The 26,243-nt window shown below is 37.2% G+C and overlaps 1 protein-coding gene across 14 annotated transcripts in view; it reads right to left on the reverse strand.

Moving 5' to 3' along the window:
* DIAPH3 (diaphanous related formin 3) overlaps window positions 1-26,243 on the reverse strand; it is a 506,600-nt gene that overhangs the window by 91,801 nt on the left and 388,556 nt on the right. The window contains exon 28 of one of the 14 annotated variants that reach the window (XM_049099483.1): window positions 13,167-13,210. The exons of the other annotated variants lie outside the window; for them this stretch is intronic. Within the exon in view, the coding sequence (XP_048955440.1) occupies window positions 13,182-13,210 (29 nt within the window). The 3' untranslated portion in view covers window positions 13,167-13,181. Of the gene's footprint in view, window positions 1-13,166; window positions 13,211-26,243 lie in introns of those variants that run through there. 14 annotated transcript variants of the gene reach the window in all.

Below are 26,243 nucleotides of genomic sequence, written 5' to 3' on the forward strand. Positions count from 1 at the left end.
ATAGTTTCTTATTTTTTCATCATGAGTAGAGCCTTAAATTGACATAAGAATATTTTTCTCTCTCCTCTATTTAGTTTCGACATAACAGTGCTAAATCAAAATTATGTAAAGCAAATTAAAAATACATAAAACAAAGAGTAAAACATTTTCAAATATTTAAGCTATATTCTTCCCTGACAGCTTGTACTTCACACTTGAGAACTGGAAAAAAAAAAAAAAAAAACAGTAAGATTTTAAATATGTTTTTGTATTCAGATCTGGAATTGTTAACTTTGCTACAAGAAAAGTGGAAAGTATTAAAAATATTCTTTAAAATATTTAAGATGGAGAATTAGTGTTTAATGAGTACAGAGTTTTAATTGTGGACGATGAAAAAGTTCTGGAGGTGGACAGTGGTGATGCTGTACAACAATGTGAATGTAATGCCACAGAACCGTACACTTAAAAACGGCCAAAATGATAAATTTTATGTTATGTATATTTCATCAAAATAAAAAATATGTTAAATATGAGAGGGATGCCTGGGTGGCTCAGTGGTTGAGAATCTGCCTTAGACTCAGGGTGTGATCCTGGGGTCTGGGATTGAGTCCCGCATCGGGCTCCCCACAGGGAGCCTGCTTCTCCTTCTGTCTATGTCTCTGCCTCTGTCTCTCATGAATAAAGAAATAAAATCTTTATATAAGAAAAAATGATGAAAAATACAGGATAAAATTGTAAACAATAGAAAATTAAAATCCTGTATTAATTTTTTTTATTATTTTAGAGAAAGAAAGAGAACATATGTGAGCATGGGCAGGAGAGAGAGGGAAAGGAAGAAGGAAAAGGAAGGAGAGAGAAGGTGTTAAGAGCCACTGAGCTGAGCAAGGAGCCAAACATAGGCTTGATCTCAGGACCTGGGCCAAAACCAAGAGTGGGATGCTTAACCAAATGCACCACTCAGGTGCCCCCAAACTCCTATATTCTTGATAATAGTACTAAATATGGAAGGTTGAAAAAAAAAAAAAAAAACTTTTGAAGAAAACAGAATATAGTCATGACCTTGAGACAGGCAAAGATTTCTTAAATAGGACACTACAAGTGATAACCATAAAAAGAAGGGTTAATTAACTGAAATACATTAAAATTAAGGTGTTCATAAAAGCACCAAGGAAAAAGTGAAAAGGACAGCTACAGAGAGGAAGAAGTTATTTGCATTACAGAATATCCACTAAAGAACCTGGATCCAGAATGTATTGAGAACTCCTCAAATTAATAAGAAAAAGACAATTCATTAGAAAACTGGAGAAAGACTTAAATCATGACACTTCAAAAAAGAGGTTACAAATTAAAGGAAATACAAGTTAAAGCTCCAGTGTAATACCATATATATCAGCAAAATGGCTGAAAAAAGAACTTTAAAACACTGGTGATACCAAGTGTTACTGAGAACATGAAACAACTGTTATCTCATTCACTGCTGATGGATGCAAAATTGGTTAAGATTTCCTTGGAACATCTTCTGGTAGTATTCATGTAAGTGAAACATAAGCACATACTAAGACCCGGCAATTCCCCTCATATGTGGACACTCAACAGAAATGCCAAATTATGTTCACTGAAAGGCATGTTTGAAAATGTTGAGAGTAGCGCTGTTCAGAACAGCTCTAAATGGGAAACAAACGAGATGCACTTCAACAGCAGGTTGGGTAAATTAGACACTATTCAAATAATGGAACATTAGACAGCAGAAAGAACTAGCCAACAATTGTTCTATGCAACATTATGATTGAAACTAGCAGGTTGAGTGAAAGAAGGCAACTTCCAAAGAGAACAGACTGTGTTACTAATCTATATGAAGTTACTAAACAAGCAAAAGAACTGATGGTTCTAAAACGCACAGAATGGTTATCACTGGGAGATGAGGTGAGGAATAAGAGAAGTTAGTGACTGGGAAAAGACAAAAAAAAAATGGTGCCTCTGGAGGTGTTGGTGATGTGCTATTTGTTGGTTTGGGTAGGGTTACATAGCTGTGTGCATTTTGAAAAAATATATGGACTATATGCTTTTGCAATTTATGCATTTATCTGCATGTATGTAATATTTCAGTAAAAAGTTCAACAATGAAATAACAAATCCATAATTATTAAAACTAAAATCAGAAAATGGGTTAAGTAAAAATGTGAAAATCCCTCAATTTTCAGTGAAAAATGGGAAGGATCATAATGTACTGAGAGGCATATCTGCAAAACACCCAAGTCGGGGATGCTAATTGCTGATACATACTCTGTTGATTTTCAGCAAAATACAGATTTTCTAAAGGTTTCAGTCTGGAAGGCATGTGATTAGACGGCCAACTGAGGGAAGGGAGAGCAGATTCACCCTGCAGTATGGTGCAGGATATGGGGTTGAAGGAGAAGTAATAGTGACATACACCCTCCTAACCAAGGAAGAAAGCTATAGGTAAAGAAGTGAGCCCACTAGGCTCAATCACAAATAGTCTGTGACTTAAGAGGCACCAGCTAGTAAGTGCTACAACTACTTGAACACTGAAAAGTATGAGAAGACCGAGGGCAACAAAAGGAAATATTTGAAGAAATTTGAATCTCAGTTTGAGATTATTATACAAACTTGCTCTCACCACCCACCCGTCTCAATTCCTCCCCATACTATTTTCAGCAATACACGAATGAGTAGTAATCTCAAAAGACCAGCATGTGATCTAAGCATAGATGCTGCTAAAAGGAAGAGATAAAAAGAGAAAAGGAATGTATAAAAAGAACAGATCAAGACATATCTACACAGTAGGTCATGTTTCTACTTTATTCTATCACATTTTATGTTTATATTTAAGCAGCTTTGACAATTCACCTTTCATGAATTATAACAAGACTCATTAAAATTGAAGAAATGACAGATTTGGGGGGGTGGATGTTCTCAAAGAGAGCATTAATAACTCTTAATGTAAATTATCATAATGTTGATGAAGATTAACATTCTTTAAGATTTTATTTATTTGAGTGAGAGAGAGAGAGAGAGAGAGAGAGTTCTAGTGTGAGGGGAGGGGGGCAGGTGGGGAGGGAGAGGGACAAGTAGACTCTGCACTGAGTGTGGAGCCCCACTCTGGGCCTAATCCCATGACCCTGAGATCATGACCTGAGCTGAATTCAAGAAACATTCAACAGACTGAGCCACCCAGGGGCCCCAAGATTAACATTCTTAATCCTAATGAAATGTTGGAATGTGACTTACAGGGGCAACATTCCTAAATGATGAAAGAATTGTACATATTGAAAAGTGTTGAGTCACAGTGGGAACTACAAATGGCCAAGTACAGCCAAGTGGTGGAATCTAATGATGGCATATACAAAGACGAGCCTGGGGAGAAACCCAAGGGGTCACTGGGGAATTTATATTGGAAACTACTAGGATTTACACAAAGCAGGAAAACACTTGTACTTTTGGATGATCTCTTTAATAGTAGCAGTATGAAGGAATGAATTGGATTGGGGGGACCCTGGAGGAAAGGAGTGTGAACTACTGCAGTAGAAGTGTTAGAAAGTACTATGGACAGAAAGAAGGCAGCAGCACTCAGAGGGAAGGCCAGGCCTACCCAACCTCATGGAATGGAAAAACCGTACTGGTGACCAAGGCGGTATGACTGTGTTGTGGTGGTGGTAGTGAGTCAGGGAGGAGGAGGTCTCTTGGGTGGGGAACAAATAAAGAACATGTTGGATTGGAGTTAGGAGGTAAGATAAGAGGAACTTGTTGGGATAAGAAGCATCCTGTTGGGGTATCTGAGGGATGATCACCCATGGAGAGAACATGCTCACCCTTGCCTTATCCCTTAGGAGGTCTGCAAGACATCCCAAACTGAGGACGGTCAAAAAAAAAAAAAAAAAATGAAGTATTCTTTTCTGAACACTTCAGAAAAAGTGGCCAATTAACTTTCTGTAATGGCTATTCATAGATCTACTGAAGGGTCCCTTCTAGCCTTTTGATTCTATGACAACTGTCTTTTTCACAGTCATGTAAGGATGCTTGGGGAATTAATGAGATATTTGTAAAGCATTTTCATTTCCTTTAAAGTTTTTATTTACAATCCATTTACATACATTTAAATGCAGCTAGAAGAGCATATTTAAATTCAATTTCCTTTGAAATTGCCAAGGGACTGCAACAGGGAGAATAAAAAAGCACTTTAATAGAAGGAAAAGGTTGTATACCACAGGCATCACTGTCACTTCCTCCTCTCAAAATATACATGGGCTTGCACACAGACAATTAAGTAAAATGGTGGTGGACCATACTCTTCTTACACTGAATTTATAAATGGATCCATTTCTTTATTGTTCCTGGTAACTTCTATACTACTGAAATACTATATGAGTGCTGGTTACATGTGAATTCATTTTGTGAAAATACATTGAACTATATACACACTTATGATTAGTGCATTTTCTGTATGTAATAATTCAATTTAAAAAAAACCTCAAACAACCAAAAGTAAAAACTCAACTTTTAAAATGATTATGAGTAAAAAATAAAATAAAATAAAATAAAATAAAATAAAATAAAATAAAATAAAATAAAATGATTAGGAGTAAGTCCAATACCAGATGAAGATGTAACATCCAATATTTAGACTGATGATATCAATCATCTGAAAAAATGGTTTTAGTAATAGGCAGAAGCTAGATGTGAACAGCTGAAAGGGGCGCCCTGAGGCAGAGTCCCAAATCCTAGAAGGGAGGAATGATGGAGAAGAGAGGTAGCTGGAGGACAGTAAGACCTCCCCCCTTCCCCCATACCAAAGGCTGACATGAAGGTTCTGGTATAAACCTTGCAGAGTCAAAAACTCCCTTTGGAGGAGCTTCCCAAAGGAGTGGAAGGAGCTTCCATTAGAGCTCAGCCCACTGAACATCACAGCTCCTCCCAACCCAGAGAAACCCAGTAATATCCAATTCCAAACAACATAGGGGCTGGTTCCACTTCTCAGAACCCGTCTGCTCTCCCATCTTGAGAATGTACTTTCACCTTAATAAGCTGCTTTCCTTCTGGCTGTCTTTAATCTGAGCACAGATCCCCCTGTAAATCTTCTTGTGGGGAATCCAAGGATGGAGACCTCCATACATACAATGCGGTCAGATACTCTCTCATCCCTGACATTAGGGACAGAGGACAATGTGTGGGCAGAAATAATAACCAACAAACTCATTTAATACATATTACCTGCTGGGCACTCTACTAGGCATCAAAGAACCAAAGATAAAGACGGTTCCTCTTCTTCTGCCTTCAGCTCACATTCCAGCAAGAGAGACAACTACAACAACTTACCAAGTGATCATGGAGACCAAACTTAGTATTGCAGCCCCAAGCAGCAGGGATTATCATTCTTAGGGGAAGAGTGGGGCTGGAAGGTGACATCTGAAAAGGCAAGTCTGAAACTAAGAGTGTGCCTGCAACAAGGAAGGAAAAGAATCTAAATCAGAGGGAATGACCCGAGGTGTGGAAGGACTGTGGCATTTTAGTTAGGAATGACTAGTGTGGAGTTTATGGACAACTTGTAAAACTCAAAGCCTTTTTGTTCTAGAAAGGTTTCTTGAAGTAGTTGCTGTCATAAGAACTGACAACTTTAGCCTGCCAGGAAGGAAGTATTTTAAAACTTAGTTACTTTTTTGTCTTTCTTTTTCCTCCAGCTTTAACACACAGCCTGAGGTTTGTCAGCACGTTTTACAAGAACAAAGCTAAGAAAGTGAAAGAGAAGGCAAAATAGAAGGGAGACCAAAACCCAACATGGCAGGAACCAATACTACTTCAAGTGTGAAGATTGTTTAACCTGGAGGTTAGCTATCTTTTAAAAAGAGAATGCCAAAAGTTTAGCGATTTCTTCTGGTGTATCTGGAGAGGGTACTTCCAATAGCGGGGGAACAAAATTTCTTAGAAGTATCATAATCAAGTGAGTTTAGGATGTGGACTTCTCTCATGATTTTAGGGAATGGAAAAAAGATATATGCACTAATGGCTGGTGTGTGCCAGAGAGCTATTACTTGCTCAAGAGAATTACCTGCGAGCCCATGGTTGCTAGTTCCCAAGGGCATGTAACATATCTGGTGAAACAAGGCTGCACATCTAAATACGGGTTAAATTGGCCTTGAAATTAAGGAGTCAATCCCATTTATAATTTCACCCCAAAGCATAAGATACCTAGGAATAAACCTAACCAAAGAGGTAAAGGATCTATACCCTAAAAACTATAGAACACTTCTGAAAGAAATTGAGGAAGACACAAAGAGATGGAAAAATATTCCATGCTCATGGATTGGCAGAATTAATATTGTGAAAATGTCAAGCTACCCAGGGCAATTTACACGTTTAATGCAATCCCTATCAAAATACCATGGACTTTCTTCAGAGAGTTAGAACAAATTATTTTAAGATTTGTGTGGAATCAGAAAAGACCCCGAATAGCCAGGGGAATTTTAAAAAAGAAAACCATATCTGGGGGCATCACAATGCCAGATTTCAGGTTGTACTACAAAGCTGTGGTCATCAAGACAGTGTGGTACTGGCACAAAAACAGACACATAGATCAATGGAACAGAATAGAGAACCCAGAAGCGGACCCTGAACTTTATGGTCAACTAATATTCGATAAAGGAGGAAAGACTATCCATTGGAAGAAAGACAGTCTCTTCAATAAATGGTGCTGGGAAAATTGGACATCCACATGCAGAAGAATGAAACTAGACCACTCTCTTTCACCACACACAAAGATAAACTCAAAATGGATGAAAGATCTAAATGTGAGACAAGATTCCATCAAAATCCTAGAGGAGAACACAGGCAACACCCTTTTTGAACTCGGCCATGGTAACTTCTTGCAAGATACATCCACGAAGGCAAAAGAAACAAAAGCAAAAATGAACTATTGGGACTTCATCAAGATAAGAAGCTTTTGCACAGCAAAGGATACAGTCAGCAAAACTCAAAGACAACCTACAGAATGGGAGAAGATATTTGCAAATGACATATCAGATAAAGGGCTAGTTTCCAAGATCTATAAAAAAACTTCTTAAACTCAACAGCAAAGAAACAAACAATCCAATCATGAAATGGGCAAAAGACATGAAGAGAAATCTCACAGAGGAAGACATAGACATGGCCAACATGCACATGAGAAAATGCTCTGCATCACTTGCCATCAGGGAAACACAAATCAAAACCACCATGAGATACCACCTCACACCAGTGAGAATGAGGAAAATTAACAAGGCAGGAAACCACAAATGCTGGAGAGGATGCGGAGAAAAGGGAACCCTCATACACTGTTGGTGGGAATGTGAACTGGTGCAGCCACTCTGGAAAACTGTGTGGAGGTTCCTCAAAGAGTTAAAAATAGACCTGCCCTACGACCCAGCAATTGCACTGTTGGGGATTTACCCCAAAGATTCAGATGCAATGAAACGCAGGGACACCTGCACCCCGATGTTTCTAGCAGCAATGGCCACGATAGCCAAACTGTGGAAGGAGCCTCGGTGTCCATCGAAAGATGAATGGATAAAGAAGATGTGGTCTATGTATACAATGGATTCCTCAGCCATTAGAAACGACAAATACCCACCATTTGCTTCAACGTGGATGGAACTGGAGGGTATTATGCTGAGTGAAGTAAGTCAATCGGAGAAGGACAAACATTATATGTTCTCATTCATTTGGGGAATATAAATAATAGTGAAAGGGAATATAAGGGAAGGGAGAAGAAATGTGTGGGAAATATCAGAAAGGGAGACAGAACGTAAAGACTTCTAACTCTGGGAAACGAACTAGGGGTGGTGGAAGGGGAGGAGGGCGGGGGGTGGGAGTGAATGGGTGACAGGCACTGGGGGTTATTCTGTATGTTGGTAAATTGAACACCAATAAAAAATAAATTTATTATAAAAAAATTAAATTGGCCTTAATTATAATCCCACTAACCAGCAGCCCAGACTTTACTGGAACAATGAGTTGCTGTTAGCAAAGGGAGAGCAGGCTGGACCTAGAATCGTTAGGTCTAGGGGACCTGTCACTAGCAAACTGATAAAAAATGACTGCATGTATCAATGCACATTTTAGGATTTTCTAAAAACTATTTTTCAAACAAATTTTCTAATTAAATTTTAGCCAATTATATATGCTCTGCTTGATAGTTTTCATTACTGTTGAAACTATGTTTCAAGCTCTAAGTAAATAGTTTGGAAGGATATGGATGGAAAACAAATCTTTCCAAGCACCGGTTCATGCAATGGCATTTTTTTTTCTTTTCTTTTTTTTCTTTTCTTTTCTTTCTTTTTTTTTTTTTTTAAATTTTTATTTATTTATTTATGATAGTCACAGAGAGAGAGAGAGAGAGAGAGAGAGAGAGGCAGAGACACAGGCAGAGGGAGAAGCAGGCTCCATGCACCGGGAGCCCGACGTGGGATTCGATCCCGAGTCTCCAGGATCGCGCCCTGGGCCAAAGGCAGGCGCTAAATCGCTGCGCCACCCAGGGATCCCTTCTTTTCTTTTCTTTTCTTTTCTTTTCTTTTCTTTTCTTTTCTTTTCTTTTTTTCTTTTCTTTTTTCTTTTCTTTCTTTCTTTCTTTTTTTTTTTTTTTTGCACTTCAGGGTTAAAAAAACAAATCTTTACATTGTAAAAAGAGCAATTCTGTCTATGTTCTATATTACTTATACTCTAAATTTACTTTTAGTCACTAATACTTACATGATTAACTTAACACGTTTTACTGCAGATATCTTTCATATTCAAATATATGAAATATTTTCCTTTTAAAGAGAAAAATATCAATAAAGAATTAAAAAGAAAAATATAAATTAGTTTCTTTTGAATATATCTGGAACTGATATCAAGATTTTAAGCTTTGTTTTCCCACTGAAACCTGGCATTAAAAGGTGAGTAATATTACTCTAGACCATTTCCAAAATGCTCCTTTTTCCAACCAGAGACATCTCAGCTACACATAATAACTTTTGGAGAAATTTGTTTAAAAGCTTCTTACCCTCAGGAGTTTTAATTCAGTAGGCCTTAAATGAGGTACATAAAACTATTTTTTAAAGAAATTGCCCACTTGATTATGACACACAGTAAGGTTTGGGACAGAGTTTTTCTCATTATGTATAATTTAAATAGTGTCAGCTTCTGGCTTCCCTGGTCTTTTTATTTATTTATTTCTGAATGCAGAGCTTGAACTCACAGCCTTGAGATCAATACCTGAGTGGATATCAAGAGTTGGATGCTTAACTGACTGAGCCACCCATTCACCCCTCACTAGTCATTTCAGGCACTGACTGACAAGGGAAAAATAAATCTAAGCTTTAAAAATGAAAAGCTTGAACTACCATCACCCAAAGTTATAAAAAATATATATACATACACACACACTTAGTATATGGAAAAACTTTGGACCAGTTTTCTTAGGTGCAAATTGTTTAATGCTGGGCACATTGAAAAATTTAAAAATATTGCTAAATTGTGAATAAGGCCTATTTGGCTGAAAATAATTGAGAAAATAACTGTAAAAGGGAACCAAACTACTAAAAAAAAATCTAACAGGTTGACAAGTTGATCCATATCACCAATCACCAATATGTAGGGGAAAAAATTACCACCATTATTCAGTCAGGACTGTCTTTGAGGCATATGTACTCAGGGAGGGATTTCCAGGTAACATCCTGGGAAAACTCGACTGTGGCAAAGATAAAGGGAGACTGGGTCTTCTATTCACATAAGATAGGGATTTTGCAGCAAGATTTAAAAACCAGCCTGCTTCCATGTACACATTGGTAGAATGGTTCATTGATCTAATGGGACACAGGTCCTTCAAACTTCCTTTAAGAGGAGGGACAAAAAATGAGTGTTTTGAGCCTGGGTTAAAATAGAATTTTTAAAAATAGAGTTTTATTTTTTATTTTTTATTTAAAGATTGTATTTATTTATTCATGAGAGACACAGAGAGAAAGAGAGGCAGAGACACAGGCAGAGGGAGAAGCAGGCTCCATGCAGGGAAGCCCAACACTGGACTGGATCCCGGGTCTCTAGGATCACGCCCTGGGCTGAAGGTGGCGCTAAACTGCTGAATCACCCGGGCTGCCCTAAAATAGAGTTTTAAATTTCAGGTTACTCATTCTCTCATTTTCCCAGTGGAGTGATTCTTTTAAGCCACCTCGGGTCCTGTCTGGGGCCTGCCTCCGAATGAATCTCAAGCTGAAAGAAGAGGACAATCTAACTTCATAAGCAGACAGACAACATTTCCTCTTGGCTTTCTTGAGTTACACCCTACAATGGATGCACATTTGATTAATGGGTGACTGTCCTCATTTCAAGAAGTGACTATCTCACTATCCACACCAGATTGAGGACAAGAGAGCTAGTTGGCCCCTGGATTGATGCCTTTTCCTCACAGTCAACTCTTCCTTCCCAGGTGACAGTCCTTGGATAAGTCTCATTTCAGTCAAGTGATCTGATTCTAAAAGCCTAGGGGCTGTCACCTTCCACTAGAGGTTGTTTGGGGAGGCTTTGGTTTGTCTTGGTCCAGATGAGCTTAGCTAGCCAGATGGTGGGCATGCTGCATCCCCAAAAGCAAAGGTCTACAAACCATCCAGTAAGACAAACTGGGCAGCACCTTTTTACCCTGGAAGGCTGTGGAACACCATCAGCCATGATTAGGAGTCTGCCCCTAGAAGAATGTTGGGGAGGAGGGGCTCTGAGTTACCACAAAGAGCTGCTTTCCTGATGAGGTTTAATATTAATATTATGTGCTTTCAGAACACTCCTTGACATTAGAGCACTCCTCATCCCATATTCAGGTTTCAGCCCTTTCATTTCTCTGGCCATTAAGGAAAAGAACTTTGGCAGAGTGAAGATGGACTGTCTACTCTTATTTCTCCAGAGGGCTACTGTGCCCTGATCATGATGGAAATTTATCCTGCCAGTTATCATCCAGTCTACTGCTAAGTTTTGTGTTAACACAAATTCTCCCTGCCAAGGAGAAATGAATGTGCAGCCTCATTGTATTGGTATTTTAGACTTCATTTGTTCTCAGAACCGTATGGGCGACCTCATCATTTGAGGAGGCTGGAAGCCATGACTGGTGATAAATTTGACAGTAATTTGATCTCTCTTGACTGAGGAATTAAGAATATTTCTTACCTTTTAGAGCATTTCTCTTATTTATCATGCTGGGAATATAGTATTGTAGGAGTAGAGCCAAATATTTTAAAGTTGAGAATATAATAAAAACAACCTATTAAAATTATATTCCATAGGGCTTATTAAGGAATATATCCAAGATATCTTTCATATAAAACTCACAAATAAGATATACATATAATACTTAAGTAATAGTATCTGTTACATAGTTTATAGATACTTCATCTTAATTAAAAAATAGGAAAAAAGAAAACAAAAAGATCTTAGAAAATTTCAACGATTTCAAGATTTTTCTCCTTGGAATTTACGGGTTGAGTATCTATTTTAATCAATGAGATGGGACTAATTTGTTTAGTGTTTGAAGCACACTAATGACTCATGATCACTGTCATCAGAAACTTAATTTCTTCAGGGCACTGAAAGATACCCTGGTGGCTATCTCCCTGGAAAAAGCAGGACACGGGATAAAAAACAGTAAATATACATGGAGTTCTTTCAAGGAAAAAAACCATATTGAACTGAAAGGCCTTCTTTCCCTGCTCTCCAATAAAAAGAGGAATCTGTAGTTATGATTGGGCCACTTTTAGACCAATTTTGACTATCTGAATACAAACATACATAAATCTACAGTAAAGAACAGCTCAATCTAACAAATGTGTGATACCAGTTCCTCTGAATTTTAAGAACATTTCAGCCAGGATGCACCTTTGTTAGTCTACTCGATTAGGAGACATGTACATTAAATTTATACTTAAAAAAAACCACCTTGATATTTATTACTATGTTTACACAGTAGCTGGTTTTAAAAATCTCATGAACTTGACCATTTTTATGAGTCAATACACTTTTTAAAGGGAGATATGATATAATAATATAATGGTACTTCCACCTTATAATAATTTTCCCAAGTACCTGTAGCAATTAGGTTAGATTTTACAATGAATTACTGCATGCCAGGTTTAAGAACATTTTCTCAAATAAACTAGCATGAAAGACCATATGATCGGTAGATGTCACTTTGTCTTTTGTTTTTCAAAGGGTGCCTGTTCTCATTTACACCAAGTTGATTTTCAGTTTCAGCTCCTTTCTGGTATTTGAGGAGGGAGTTACCAATACAGGCTGAATCCAATACCTAGGCGAATTACACCTGGTTGCTTTCAACCGAATGAATATTTTTACCTTAGGCCACAGGAACGCAGTTTCAGATGGAAATAAGGGAAGAACCATTGATCTGTCTCCTACAGCCTCTGGGCATTCTAGTATTGAGTTGAGCCTGGATAAACAGTTGTTATGATATGCCTAGCACCTACCTCTGAGGGATTGGTGTCAAATTAATCTCCATGTCATCAGTACCTTCTCAACAGGTTTTAAACAGTCTTCTCTTTCCCTCTTAGTCCCAGATCAACAGTTGTCAGGGTCTGAGTCAGGCTGCGCTTCTGCCCACATAGTGGCACTGTCAGCACCGTTGGCTGCTCAAATGATTTTTTAAGCAGAGCAGCCGGTTGCCTTCAGCAGTGATGCTTTTGGGGGCACTCTGTGCTGTTCACCCAGAGTCTCTGGCTGCTCTACAACTGTGCTAGTTAAGGGATCGACAGAAGGAACAACAAATGGCTACAATTAGCATCCGCCCAGCTCCCCGCAAAAGAATTTCATTGCTATGGCAACGGGAGTTGCCCAGACAACACGGGGCTTTGGCTGAGAACAGTGTACTGCATTATACCAAGAACTGAACAAAATAGCCAGAAATCAGGCTCTCGCTTCACGGCACAAAGATCTCGGCCATCATATTTAGGTTTAATTAACAAGAACTGATTTCTTAATTTTGGGAGCCAAGGTTCTGGCTGTTAATAGCCTGAAACAAAATACTGTTATTGATCCATTCTTTTAAAATCCAGTAAAATAATCAGAGTGATTAAATTAGACTCCTCTTAACTTGATTTTCCTATTACTGACCTTAAGAAGCAGCAGCCCCTTTTATTTCTACAAGTGTTATTTACAAACCCATTTTTTTGCCTCAGTCAGTTGCCGTGATACAGATGTATACAACCTGTGAAAAATTAACACACATTTCTTTATGCTTGGATATTCAGCCAAACTCTAGATGTCTGTAATTGTTGGAAAGAAAGAGCAACAATATCTGAGCAATTTATATCAGAACTACAATCTTGTAGGTCTTCTATATTGTTTAAAATCAAACAGGAGAATATTATACTGTTTTTGAAATAAACTTTCAAAGCAGAAAAATGAAATTATCTTGATATTTGTTTGGTGGTAGTACAAGTGAAATGGAAAAAATTAATCTAAATGACAAAAATAAGCTACCTTGGTTACCGTTAAACACCTCTGCAGTCAAGCTATATAATTGGATCATTGCCACTCTTAGTCATGTAAGCCATTCTGTAGATCTGAGCTGGGAGCATTTCTTAATGAGCCAAGAAGGGGGATATGTTCAGGCAACACCAGGACAATGTGGCTAGCTGGAATAATTTGGCAGATGACAATCTCCTTTTCCTTCTTTTCTAAAATTTCCAAAACTCAAAACATTTCCAGAGCATTGTCTCTTTCCCAGCCAACAACTTTGTCAGCACAGGGCCAAATGTTATCATCAGTAATAATAGTTCACACTTACTGAATGCATAGTGCTTTGCATGGCTTGTTTCATTTCGTTTTCACTAAAAAGTGGGTCTAATTTCTGCCCATACACAGATGATGAAACCAAGCTGCAGAGAGATTCAGTAACTGCCAGCATCAAAGGAGCACAGCTGGAATTTGAAACCAAGTCTACCCTCTAGTATTTTCTTCAAGGATGTTCTAGGAGTTATACCACAAGTAGTAATAATGTAGTCATTTTAAAGCTGCAGTCTTTTCAGAATAATAGTAAAAGTACAGATTCTATAACAGGAAAGGTCTAAGTGAAAAAAAAAATGATAGTAGTATATCTGATGATCATAATGACATTCAGTTTGATCAAGTTTCTTAAATAATTATATAGGAATGTGGGGGGAGTGAAAACAGAGAACTGAACTCTTCCCTGACCACTTTGCTAGACTAGTTTCAGAACAAAATGCTTGAAAAGATACATATAGCCTGAACAGAAATTGTATCCCTTAATAACTCATGTAGATATTTATTTTCATTTCATAAAAGATTACTTTAAAAAGTAAACACTTTATTAGAAGTAGCCATTAATGAAAGGTAAGAATTTTACTGCCTGGCAGAAATAATCCCACTTTACAGCTCTTTAAATGCTATCTGGATAGTTAAGAGCATATCATATTACTTAGCTCCTGGGTTAAAGGTAATCAAGCTTGGTGAAAGAAAACAAAAAAAGAATTTTAGGGCTAATGAAAAAAAACTCTATCTTCTTTGTAAACAGACAAACTTGACTAAGTCTAACTTTAAAGTAATCTAATGAGAAAGGGCAAAGATTGGAAGACTTTCCAGGAAATTCATTATGGGAGGTTTCTACTCTTTCATGAATCACCAGCTATTCATTTATACAATTCTAATTTATGAAAAGTTTTTGTAAATAATGAAACTTCAGATAAAATGCAATGCAGTATAAAGTCTTTTTTAGGGTTTCAATTGCTATAGTAATGGAGACCTGAAAAAGTTTTTTTTTTTTAATCAAATTGATATTTTAGGATTCAAAACTATATTATACAAGGAAAATTACTTCATTTTGAACATGTTTGAGCAGTGAAAGTATTGAGATTTTTGAGATCGAAAAAGAAGGTGTTAAAATGAGAGGGAAGAAAAGCAAAGATCTTCCATGACACTGCCCGATGGGCATTATTTTCTGAATAATAGCTAAATTTAAATTTTGATCATAACTAAACTTGTCATTTATAATGAGATATGTGCATTAAAAAGATATGTGAAAAGAAACTCCAGTACAGTTGTGGCTTCTATCCAATTGGGTATAGACATGTTTCTTGTACTTATGGATATTTTAGGATAATAGAAGCAAAATTGTAAAAGTGCTCACCAATATGTTAAGATCAAACAAAATAATGCATGTGAGAGCACTCTGAAAACTGTAGAGTGCTATAAAAATGTGTTTCACCAAAAAAAGTGTTAGCTTTTATGGGCTCAAAGAGATCACCCTTGATGTTTACTTATTTTAAGTAAATCAATGGAGAAAGGAAGTATATAAATTGCCTACCTTTCTAACTCACCCCCTGCCCCCTCCTAATCTATAAACCCTCATTTGGTCCATTTTCAGCCTCCTCCTTCTGGGACACCTTTACTTTTTAGCCATTTAACTAATTTAAATACATGCTAAACTCCAGAGAAAAATCCCTTAGCTGATTTTCCCCATTTACTCTGTCACAATATAGTTAGGATGTTAAACAGAACTCCTGTCTCTACCTTATCTTTCTGTAGTCTGATATTTTTGAATGTTATCTTCTCCAGGAAAAAGTAAGTTCCTGATTCCATCCAAAGATAGGCAATTTATGAAAGTGACTCAGAGATGGAGTTTGCTGTCACAGATCTGGGTCTACTTCCTGGCTCTGTCATTATCAGCTGTATGATTTGGGGGCAAGTTCCTTAAGCTTTCTAAGTCTCAGTTTGCAACAATGTAAATAATGCCATCAACAAGGTCTGACACACAGTAAGTGGTCAAATACTGGCTACTTTATGCTTTTGGGAATCTGATTTCTATAAAAAAAGATTCCCACTCCCCTCACTCCTTCTGTCAGGGGCAATCTCTTCCCTTTGTTTCTGTCAGTTAGTAATTATCAATTTGTAGATAGAAGTCCTGAGTTTGAATCCTGGCTCTGCCACTTGGTAGCTATAATCATCTACAAAAGCATATTTCCAGTAAGAAACACAGCACACAGAGAATGAAAATCTTAACTGTTTATCAAAAAACCTGCCTAAACTTGTAAAAAAAAAATCAAAGGTTCCAAGATGAGTCTCATTCATCAACAAATAAGGCAGATCCCAGACCAGTCATCCTTGTGTCACTTGGATTATTATCAGTCTTGTCCAACCAAACCTAAAATACCTTCTACTATCAATTCTTCAACTAACTGACTCTCAATCACAACCATTTATTTGAACTGTTGTTATGTGGTAGGCTCCGTTGAGATTTTTCTATGCGTTATCTGACTTAAATCCTCACAACAGACCAACGCAGGAATTAATAAGATCTTACTTAATGGATACCAAAATTTGCTCAAGGTTACACAGCTAATAAGTAGCAGCTGGTACTCTTCTATGTAGCCATAGTTAGGCTCATTACGTCCATCTGACCTATGAACTATATTATCAATGTTCAATTTTTGTATATATATGCTTGTATATTGTGTTGCTCATGCAGCTTATGCTAATATATTCTTAGAGTTAAAACTACATGAAATCAGATTCAGCATTTATTTTCAACAATTTCGAAGTCATAGAACTTAATACAACTTCTAAGCACTAAATAAATGTACAATGATAATGAAGAAAATGTGCATGACCAGGGCAAAGTCAAGGTAGCATCACCCACATGGTAGAAATAATTTGCAATAAAACTATAAAATATTAAAACTTAATGAGCACAGTCTCAATTAGGAAATTGAAAATCTCATTAAACTTGCAGATGATACTTAGTTGGGCAGGGGTTAAACATTCTAGAAGAAAGAAATAGAATTTAAAATGACCTTGATAGGGATCCCTGGGTGGCGCAGCGGTTTGGCGCCTGCCTTTGGCCCAGGGCGTGATCCTGGAGACCCGGGATCGAATCCCACATCGGGCTCCCGGTGCATGGAGCCTGCTTCTCCCTCTGCCTGTGTCTCTGCCTCTCTCTCTCTCTCTCTGTGACTATCATAAATAAATAAAAATTAAAAAAAAATAAATAAATAAAATGACCTTGATAGATTAGAGGAATGGTTCATCAAAAACTGGCTGAAGTTCAATTAGGAAAAGAACAAAACCGTGTGCTTAAGAACCAAGAAGACATCACACAGGTAAAACATGGGAATAAGTAGCTAGCCACACTGATGGAAAAAAAAAAAAAAAAAAAAAAGCCCACAACAAAAACCCAAGCCACAAAGAAATACGCTCTCTTTTGGCAGTATAGGCTGTTTTTCTCTCCATCGGCGGCTTACAATGCTGGCTGCATTCAGGAATCACAAGCAGAGTTTTAAAAAAATATAATGCCTGGGCCCTGTCCTCAACCAATTAAATCAGACTATATAGAGATAAGGTTCCATGTTGGTGTTACTAAAAACTCCCTAGGTGTTTCTAATGCAGCCACGTTTCAGAACTACCAGGACATATAATCAATCCTAGCTTTTATATCCATATGAACAGCCTTATGAAACTAGTAACATAGCTATCATTATGTATGATCAGATATACGACTTACAAACTATTTAATAAAAATCCCACAATATCAATAATGATTCCAGACACTCCAAACAGAAACAAGATGATCTAGACCTGTGGTACTCAAAGTGCAGTTCCTGGATGAGTACCATCTGAGAATTGATTTGTTATGCAAATTCTCATGAGTACTTCAAACCTACTGAATTACTAACTCTGGGTTGGGCCCAGCAACCTGCACTGTGATGAGCCCCCTGCATGATTCTAATACATGCTAAAGAGGAGAATCAGGCTCTAAGCAAAAGAGCTTTCTTCTGTTTTCTTATAGTATATGTGTTCTCTTAGAATTATAGGCATATTATATACCTTTGGTTGTAAGTCACCTCAGATTCTACCTAGAAATATATATATCAATTCAAAGTTTAAAGAAACCCATTTTAGCAGTGATCCTAATATACAAATACCTTTATTTTTGCAATAGCTTTTATTAAATGGATGCATGTGGTAAATTCAGTGGAAAAAAAAAGTCTGTTAAAATTGGTGTTAAAATAGATTAGAAGAAAAGTTAATTAGTTGGTTGGGTGAGTTTCTTTTTATATAGCTCTGTTGGCATTGAGTAGACAAAGTTTAGTCATGAGTATCCTTACAGATCTGTTAAGGTGCTACCTAATGACCCAAAACCCCTGGGAAATAAGCACCAGTCCAGGTGATATTCCAGCTACCCCTTCCTTAATCAGTTAGGTGCCACTGGGATGTGGGTCTCTCTCTGATTTCCATCCCCCATCTCCTCATTACTCCAGTAAATCAAGTATTAGTTGTATGTATTAGTATCATGGGTCAAAATGTATAAATAAAACCTATCCCTAGACTGGCAGCACTGAAAAATCATCACAGATAAACAGTAATAATTGCTCCTAGTGGAGAAATAAGACAGGAGCTAACAATATTAAAGTTTATGATTTTTCCTTAATTGATGACAGTTTGATAAAAAAATATGCAGAAAGTTTCTTTCCCCCTCACCTCCCTGCTCCTCACATTTGGTCAGTTTTATTAAAAAATAGAAAAATATACAATTTTACTGCTAATTAAAAAATGTAAAAAAAAAAAAAGAAAAAGATATAATTTTGTACAACTAAAATTTTTAAAACACATCTAGTGCTGTTGAGGATTTGAGCAAGGGACACAGTCATAGGCTGCTGGGAGGAGTATAACTTAATATAATCTCTCTGCTCTACCCAGGTCAGTGTGGGCAATATGTATAAAAAGCCTTAAAATTGTTCCTATCTGTTAACTTATCCTAAAGAAATGGTGCTATTTATTATAATGATGAAAATTTAAAAGCCATGAAAAGGTCAAACCCTAGGGAAGCTGGTTAAATAATGTATGGTCCAGGCTTACTATGGGGATATTACACAGCCATTAAAAATTATTCAAAGAGAATCCATTTTATATGGGAAAAACTCCTAACACAAGTTACTATGCACAACATGTATGAATATGTATGCTAAAAATTAGAGTGATACTAATATGCTAATGATATTTATATATGAGTAGTTAGGTTATGGGTAATTTTATTTTCTCCTTTATAATCTTCTCATTCATTCATTTATTTATAGATCTTATTTATTTATTAATGAGAGACACACAGAGAGAGAGAGGCAGAGACACAGGCAGAGGGAGAAGCAGGCTCCCTGCAGGGAGCCCGACGTGGGACTCGATCCCGGGTCTCCAGGAACAGGCCCTGGGCTGAAGGCGGCGCCAAACCGCTGAGCCACCTGGGCTGCCCTTCTCTGTTTTTTAAATGTTCTACTACTGATAGATGATTCCATAAGAAAACTCAAATCTATTAGTTTCTAAATGAACTCAATGTTTACTTTTAATGGATATATTTGATCCTAGATGGCAACTTAGGTTCAAATGTTGCAGTCAACATAGACTAGATAGTGATAAATAGATCATGACATAACTATTAATCAAATAGTCTAAAGAAAAAGAATGAGCAGTATAGGTCGTAAAACAATACTAACTATTTAGTCTAATATCACATTTTACTGAGGAAGAAACATGGTAAGTGACGGATTTTAGAAAATGTACTTAGCAAACCACCTACCTTTTCCCCCTTCCAGGTAATAGAGTCAACATTTAAAAAGTAAGAACAGTTTCCACTTCATATTAACTCTCAGTTTAAAACTCTCTCAATGGATATGTTGCAAATTTGGACGTAGAAGACAGCAAATATATATAGATTTTTTAAAGATTTTATTTATTCATGAGAGACACAAAGACACAAAGAAAGAGAGAGGCAGAGACACAGGTAGAGGGAGAAGCAGACTCCATGCAGGGAGCCCGATGTGGGACTCGATCCCAGGTCTCCAGGATCAGGCCCTGGGATGAAGGCGATGCTAAACCGCTGAGCCACCCGGGCTGCCCGACAGCAAATATTTTTTTGAGAGAAATAAATGAGTAATCTTCTAAGAAACCTTAAACATTTAGTCACTTAATTCTAAACCAAACTCATCAACATGTTTGGAGTCAATATGAAGGATTTTTTCACTGGCTATAGACTATGTATTTAAAAGTAGTCTACAGAAGAAATCACTCATATTTTATCATAAGTTAAACCTAAATGTTTTTTAAGTTTGTGACTTGGAGAGGTCACCCCCCATTCATGTGGTGAGCTACAAGCTGAGGACAAGATTTTATGACAACAGTTGACTACACTTAAGCAGTATTTCCTGATTAGTAGTAAATATTGAGATGTGATTGAGTGTACATTAGACTTAGCAGGTGAGAGGCCTGGTCAGCTTTTCTTGAAGAATGTTTTTGGAGTGTCAACAGTTCAGAGAATCTAGAAAGGCTCTGGACTGCTATCACATGACAACAAGGACAGACACACCAAGTTAACTGAAGAGGATAAGCAGGTGGCAGTCTACAACATGCTTGTTCTTTTTTGTGTAATACTGAGCAGATCTGTCATTTTAAGGAAGATCTGAGGGACCGATAAAATTTATAAAACCATAAAATGACACAATCTTTCCTTTAATGGGCAGTTTAACAGACATTTTAGGGTGGAATTCTAAGTTGTATCAAAATCTATTCTCAATATGAAAAACATTTGTGAACCAATAGAAAAATAGGCAAAAAACTTGAAATAGGCAAAAAACTGCACTTCACACAGCAGGATATTCAAGAAGCCAATAAGCATATGAAAAGGTGTTCTAGTTGCTCATGAGGAAAATGCATATTAAAACCACCATAAGATACCCTAGGAAAGTTGTTGAAATGAAACTCTCACCCATTGATTGCTGCTGGAAGCATAAATTGCTACAGTCATTCTGGAAGGGAAGGGCGTTGTGCAGGATCTACGAGATCTGAATATATATTATATATATTATATTAAATTATATATTATATTATATTATATTATTTATTTATTTAATTTTCAATGAAAGAGCAACTGCACTCCTAGGTATACACCTGACAGAGCCCAAAGACACATGTAAGAATGTTCTTAGCAAGACTATTTTTTTTTTCTTAGACTATTTGTATTAGCCAAAAATCAAGAAATAACATAAATACCTAACAACAAAGGGCAGGGGGGAATATGGGATAATCAGAGTGGAGTACAAAATAAGAATGAACAAATTACAAATTCACACAAGGTGGATACAAAGCATAGATCCCGTTTATAAAAAGAACAAAGCAGGATGAATTGATGCTGTCAGAGTCAGGATATGTGTGCAACGACGTGAGGTTATGAACAGGAGGAGCAAGAGGGGCTCCTGGGTTTCTCACATTTGTTGATCCGTGTTGGTTACAGAGGTAAGTTCACATTGTGAGCATTCATCAAGCCATATACTTAGGCACTGTGTACTTACTTCTATTTATGTTCTTTCCCAATATAAAGTTTTCATTTAAAATGAGGGAGGAAGCAAAAGAGTATAAGGAAAGTTTAAACAAAATACAACAAAACCTCCCAGTTCAGTGCTATACATAGTGCAATACTTAAGTAAAGCAGAGAGAGCTTTGCTGAGGCATGAATTTGTACATTTATAGTCTTTTATTCCTGATTTTCAAAGTGGAAATAGTGTTTGGTATTTGTAGAAAAACGATAGTAACAGGGTTAAAGAAGATCTTAGAGCAAAACTACAAAGAGATTCTAGATAGGGCTGGGGATCTGTTTAGAAGAAGAACATGTGATGAACCATATGGGTCTAAAATAAGAAAAAAATAAATTACACTTTGCAGAACAGATAGGCATGGGGGCAGAGGCACAGAATCTACCACAAGGAGAGTATACCAGCAGGATATAAAACCTCATCACCAAAGAATAATTTAAAAAATTACTCTCAAAACCCTCTCTTTCGCTGACTCTCAAGCACATATGTAGGAGACACAGAGTTCATTTCTAAGAAATATTACAAGTTTCAACAACATAGTACCTAAGTTATTAACTTTCCTTACCTCATTCCATGACTGAATATATTTATCTCGCACCCTGAGATCATGTCTTTTTGTTTATATGACAGAAGTGAATGGGGATCAGTGACTGAAGAGGTTAACAGAACCGAGGGTAATGAGGTTATGTCCAGTCTCCAGCAAGTGGGGAGGAACCAGAGTGTAAGAAGTGATGGAGACCTGAGGCTTAGTGGAGGGGAAGCTACCACCACAGGCAGCCAGGGCAGCCCAGGATCCAGGGCAACACCTTCCTCGGCCCTGAGCCCTGTGAGACTATCCCAGGGATCTCATGTGCTCCCTGTCCTTCCTTTACTGGTGTCTGCACATTCAAACATGGAGCATCACCATTCTTATTTAAGCAGTTGCCTGGTGACAGATCACAATTAATTTTAAAAGATCCTTTTCTCTTTTTTCTCCTCCTTTGGGCCATGGGGAATACTAAGGGAAAGATATGAAAATACGATTTTTTTTTCTTTTAACCCAGTGATAAAATATGCTTTGAATTAAATAAAACCTAGTGCATGGTTTATCAAACATCAGCTTAAGAACTCCTCAGGCTAACTGTATTAATAAGAAGTAATAAAAGGACTGATGATAAAAGTTTCTTAGTTGTGTCTTATATTTGTAGCCTTGAAGTTCTATAGATTGAGTTATTGGCTTGTCAGGACTAAAATATAAGATGCTATTAACATTTTTAATGCTAAATCTAAACAGTACTTATTGGTTCATCTTTCAATGTGGATATGTTGGTAAATGAGGATTTTGTTTTTATTTGCATATCATATTAGCACTTTTCTGCTGCATAAGTGTTTTAATGAGAAAAGTATGTACATATAATTTAATAGGCCTAATCATCGTATTTCAAAAAAAAAGAAAAGAAAAAAAAAGAAAAGAAAAAAAAAAAAAAAGCCAGAATCTTTTAACCTTGAGGCTGCTATAATGGACTAGGTGAAGGTAAATAAAATTGATATATGAGGTAAATGGTGATGCACTTTTTTTTAAAACTATATCTCAATATTCCCTTATTTCATTATTCCTCTAGAAATCTGGATTAGACAGCTACTCTGACTAATTAACCAAAGGAGGTTTGACTAATAGAAGGAGATTGCAAGCATGATTAGTTAAATGATGATGTACATAGCACTTAATGATCATTATCATTTATTCTAATATCAGTGGTAATAAATGGTGAAACTGTTTAAGCCAAATGCTGTCACATCACAATAATGTACATCATGGCTAACGCTAATAACTTCTAATTTACTTGGGAATCAATGGGACATGCAGCTTTCTTAATGCATGTCAATGCTTTCTTCAATACATTTATAGAGCCTTTTAAAGTAAAAAATATTTATCTCTTTACCTGGACTGTGTAACAGGTAGTCATACCACCATTTCCCTTCAAAGCACAAATAGCTCCAGTGTAATGGATGAAGACATTTATTTACAAAGATCCAATGACTATAACCAATGTTACTATTTCAAAATACCAATCTCATTTCAGTCTCTTGCTTTCTATGGATTCAGTGGATCCAGGTTAGCATGCAGCACTAGTAAAGATCACCTTTACTCTATGAAACAAACTAGAGTGGTACTTGATTTTCTGTATTACTCATTCTCATCACCATGTTCTCTCACATTAGGAATTACATGGGAAAGAAGATTCAGATACATGCTACAAAATCGCTGGCCAATGGTATCTCCAGAACACATGCAAAAAGGTAGGGAGAGTGGCCATGTTATGTGGAGAGACACATTCATTATCTTGAGCTAGAAGCACTATATTATGGACTCTTCATCATGCCCTACCAGTCTTTAGGAATGCACTGTCAAGAGTCCCTTTCATTTCTGGATCATATAAAGATGAAAAGCTAAGAGCTAGGATAAACAGAAGTTCCATTTAGGTTCATGCACAGTGCTGAAAGAGGGAAAAGGAAAAAGGAAAAATACAAGTGCAGCAGCAGCTTTTAGGAGAAAAGATAACTAATGAATGAGAGAAGAGATTTGGCTTCTGGTTGTATTTTAATGGGGACAAACTAAGCTACTCCTGGAGATGTCTTCCTATCTCAGTTGCTTGCCCATTGCCCATTAGACCTTTAATATACCCAAATTTAATTTTAAGGTTAATTTTTAGTTTACAAAGAAATGGAAAAGTCCTCTAGTTCCTCGTCTTTTAGCAGTTCCTTGTTTCTGACTCCCTGCTATCTCTTGATTAATCAATTTTAGACATTATTTATTGATTTCCTGTTATGACAGACCAAAGCTTAGCTTCCTTAGGTTGTCTTAAAAGGGCTGCTAACAACATGGCTTCCCCCAGGACCAAGAGAGAGGGAGGAAGACAGAGCCACCAAGGTGGAAGCCATGGTATCTTTTATAACCTGACCTCAGATGTGAATATCATCAGTTTTGCTATATTCAATTGGTTACAGACTAACCCTGGAAACTATCTGTGGTGTGGGTTACATAAGGATACAAACAGCAGGAGGCAGTAATCATTGGGACCACCTTACAGTCTGGCTACCACAGTGTTTATATTAGTAAGACGGTAAAATCGTACACAAGGCTATGTCAAATTCAAGCAGCGTACCACAATTATAGATCTCTATTTTCCCCTAGAGTTAAAACTGCCTCTTCCTTTTTTTCTTAGTACCTGCTACTCTTCCCATACCTGCCCCCCAAATTTCACTATACATTTATACACAAATACACAATTATACAAATAAGGCTGAAAGATTTTTTTTAAATCTTTTTTTATACACACATCTTTTATACCTCAATGACAAAAAGGATTTTATATATGTATATATATGTGTGTGTGTGTATATAATTATGGTTTAATATATATTAATTATGGTACTATTCCCTACATTTTGTCTGTCTACTAAGAGTTCGTTTGGTTTGTTTTTTCCTCTTCTTTTTTCATGTTGAATGATTTCCTCAAATGTCAGATGATGAATCCCTGGCTCAAATTAACATTTAAGAACAAACAAACATTTTGAGTGAGGGATAGGTTTGTTAACTAGTGAGCTTCTCCATGGGATGTTCTTGCAGCAAGCTAGCACTTTTTGAGGGAAGGGAGCCCAAAGGTTAATATCTGATGGCTTTTTCTCTGGACTGTTCATTACCTCAAAAGGGATATTCAGACATCTACTTGGAGGCATGGGCTCCTATGGTGGTAGGATGGAGTCAAAAGAGGATTTTGCCATTCATTTCTCCTCAAGACCTTCCTTTATATTCACATAATCTGTTTTTGGTGGAGTACCTCAATTCTGGCTTGTATTCTAATTCTAGAGCTTCTAGCACAATTTTTATAAAGAGCATACTTTTCACTTCCTGGAGGTATGGAGGAAAGGCCAAGATGGGGAGTGGGGGAGGAATAAGTGCAGCATAGTGGTTACAAGTCTGGATTTGTTTACAAGTCTGGCTGGAGGCTGAACTGCTCCCTCACTATCCTTGCATTTTCAGCTCTATGCCTCCTTCCTCCTGCCTGTGGTTCCTGAACACTCATGTGGAGCTGTGAGTAGATTAGTCTGTTTTTTCATTGGGGTCACATGTTGTTATGGGTTGGACTGTGTCACCCCCTGTTGTGTTACCCCATAGTTGTTGTCACCCCACAATAGTCACTTCAACAATGTCGAAGTCAACAACCATGTTGAATTCAATTGTGTCACCCCACAATTGTTGTCACCCCAGCAATTGTGTCACTCTACAATTGTTGTCACTTCAACAATTATACTGAAGTCCTAACACCTGGTACCTGTGAATGTGACCTTATTTGGAAACACAGCCTTTGCAGATGTAATCACGTTAAGAGGAGCTCAAACTTGATTAGTGTGCCTGTAACAAAATGATTAATGTTCTGATATGATAGCCATGTCAAGAGACAGAGACAGGGAGAAGGTCATGTGAAGACAGAGGCAGAGATTTGAGGGACCCAGCTGTAAGTCAAGGAACACCAAGGACTGCTGGCCACCACGAGCAACATGAAAGGACAAAGGGGATGGAGACAGTTCTCCCTCAGAGCCTCCAGAAAGAACCAACCTTGTCAGCACCTTCAGACTTCTAGTCTCCAGAATTATTAAGGCCTCTCCCCTACCCTGACGCCTATTTTGTGGTAATTTGTCATGGTAACCTTGGAAAAGAGTACATCTGGATTCCAGCATTCTCTTCCTGTATAATTTTCTTTCTTTCTTTTTTTTCTTTTTTCTTTTTTTTTTAGATTTTTTTATTTATTAGAGAGAGAGAGAGAGAGAGAGAAGCAGGCTCCATGCTGGGAGCCCGACGTGGGACTCGATCCTGGGTCTCCA

This window comes from Canis lupus, chromosome 22 (assembly GCF_003254725.2).
Source record: "Canis lupus dingo isolate Sandy chromosome 22, ASM325472v2, whole genome shotgun sequence".
Classification (NCBI taxonomy): Eukaryota; Metazoa; Chordata; class Mammalia; order Carnivora; family Canidae; genus Canis; species Canis lupus.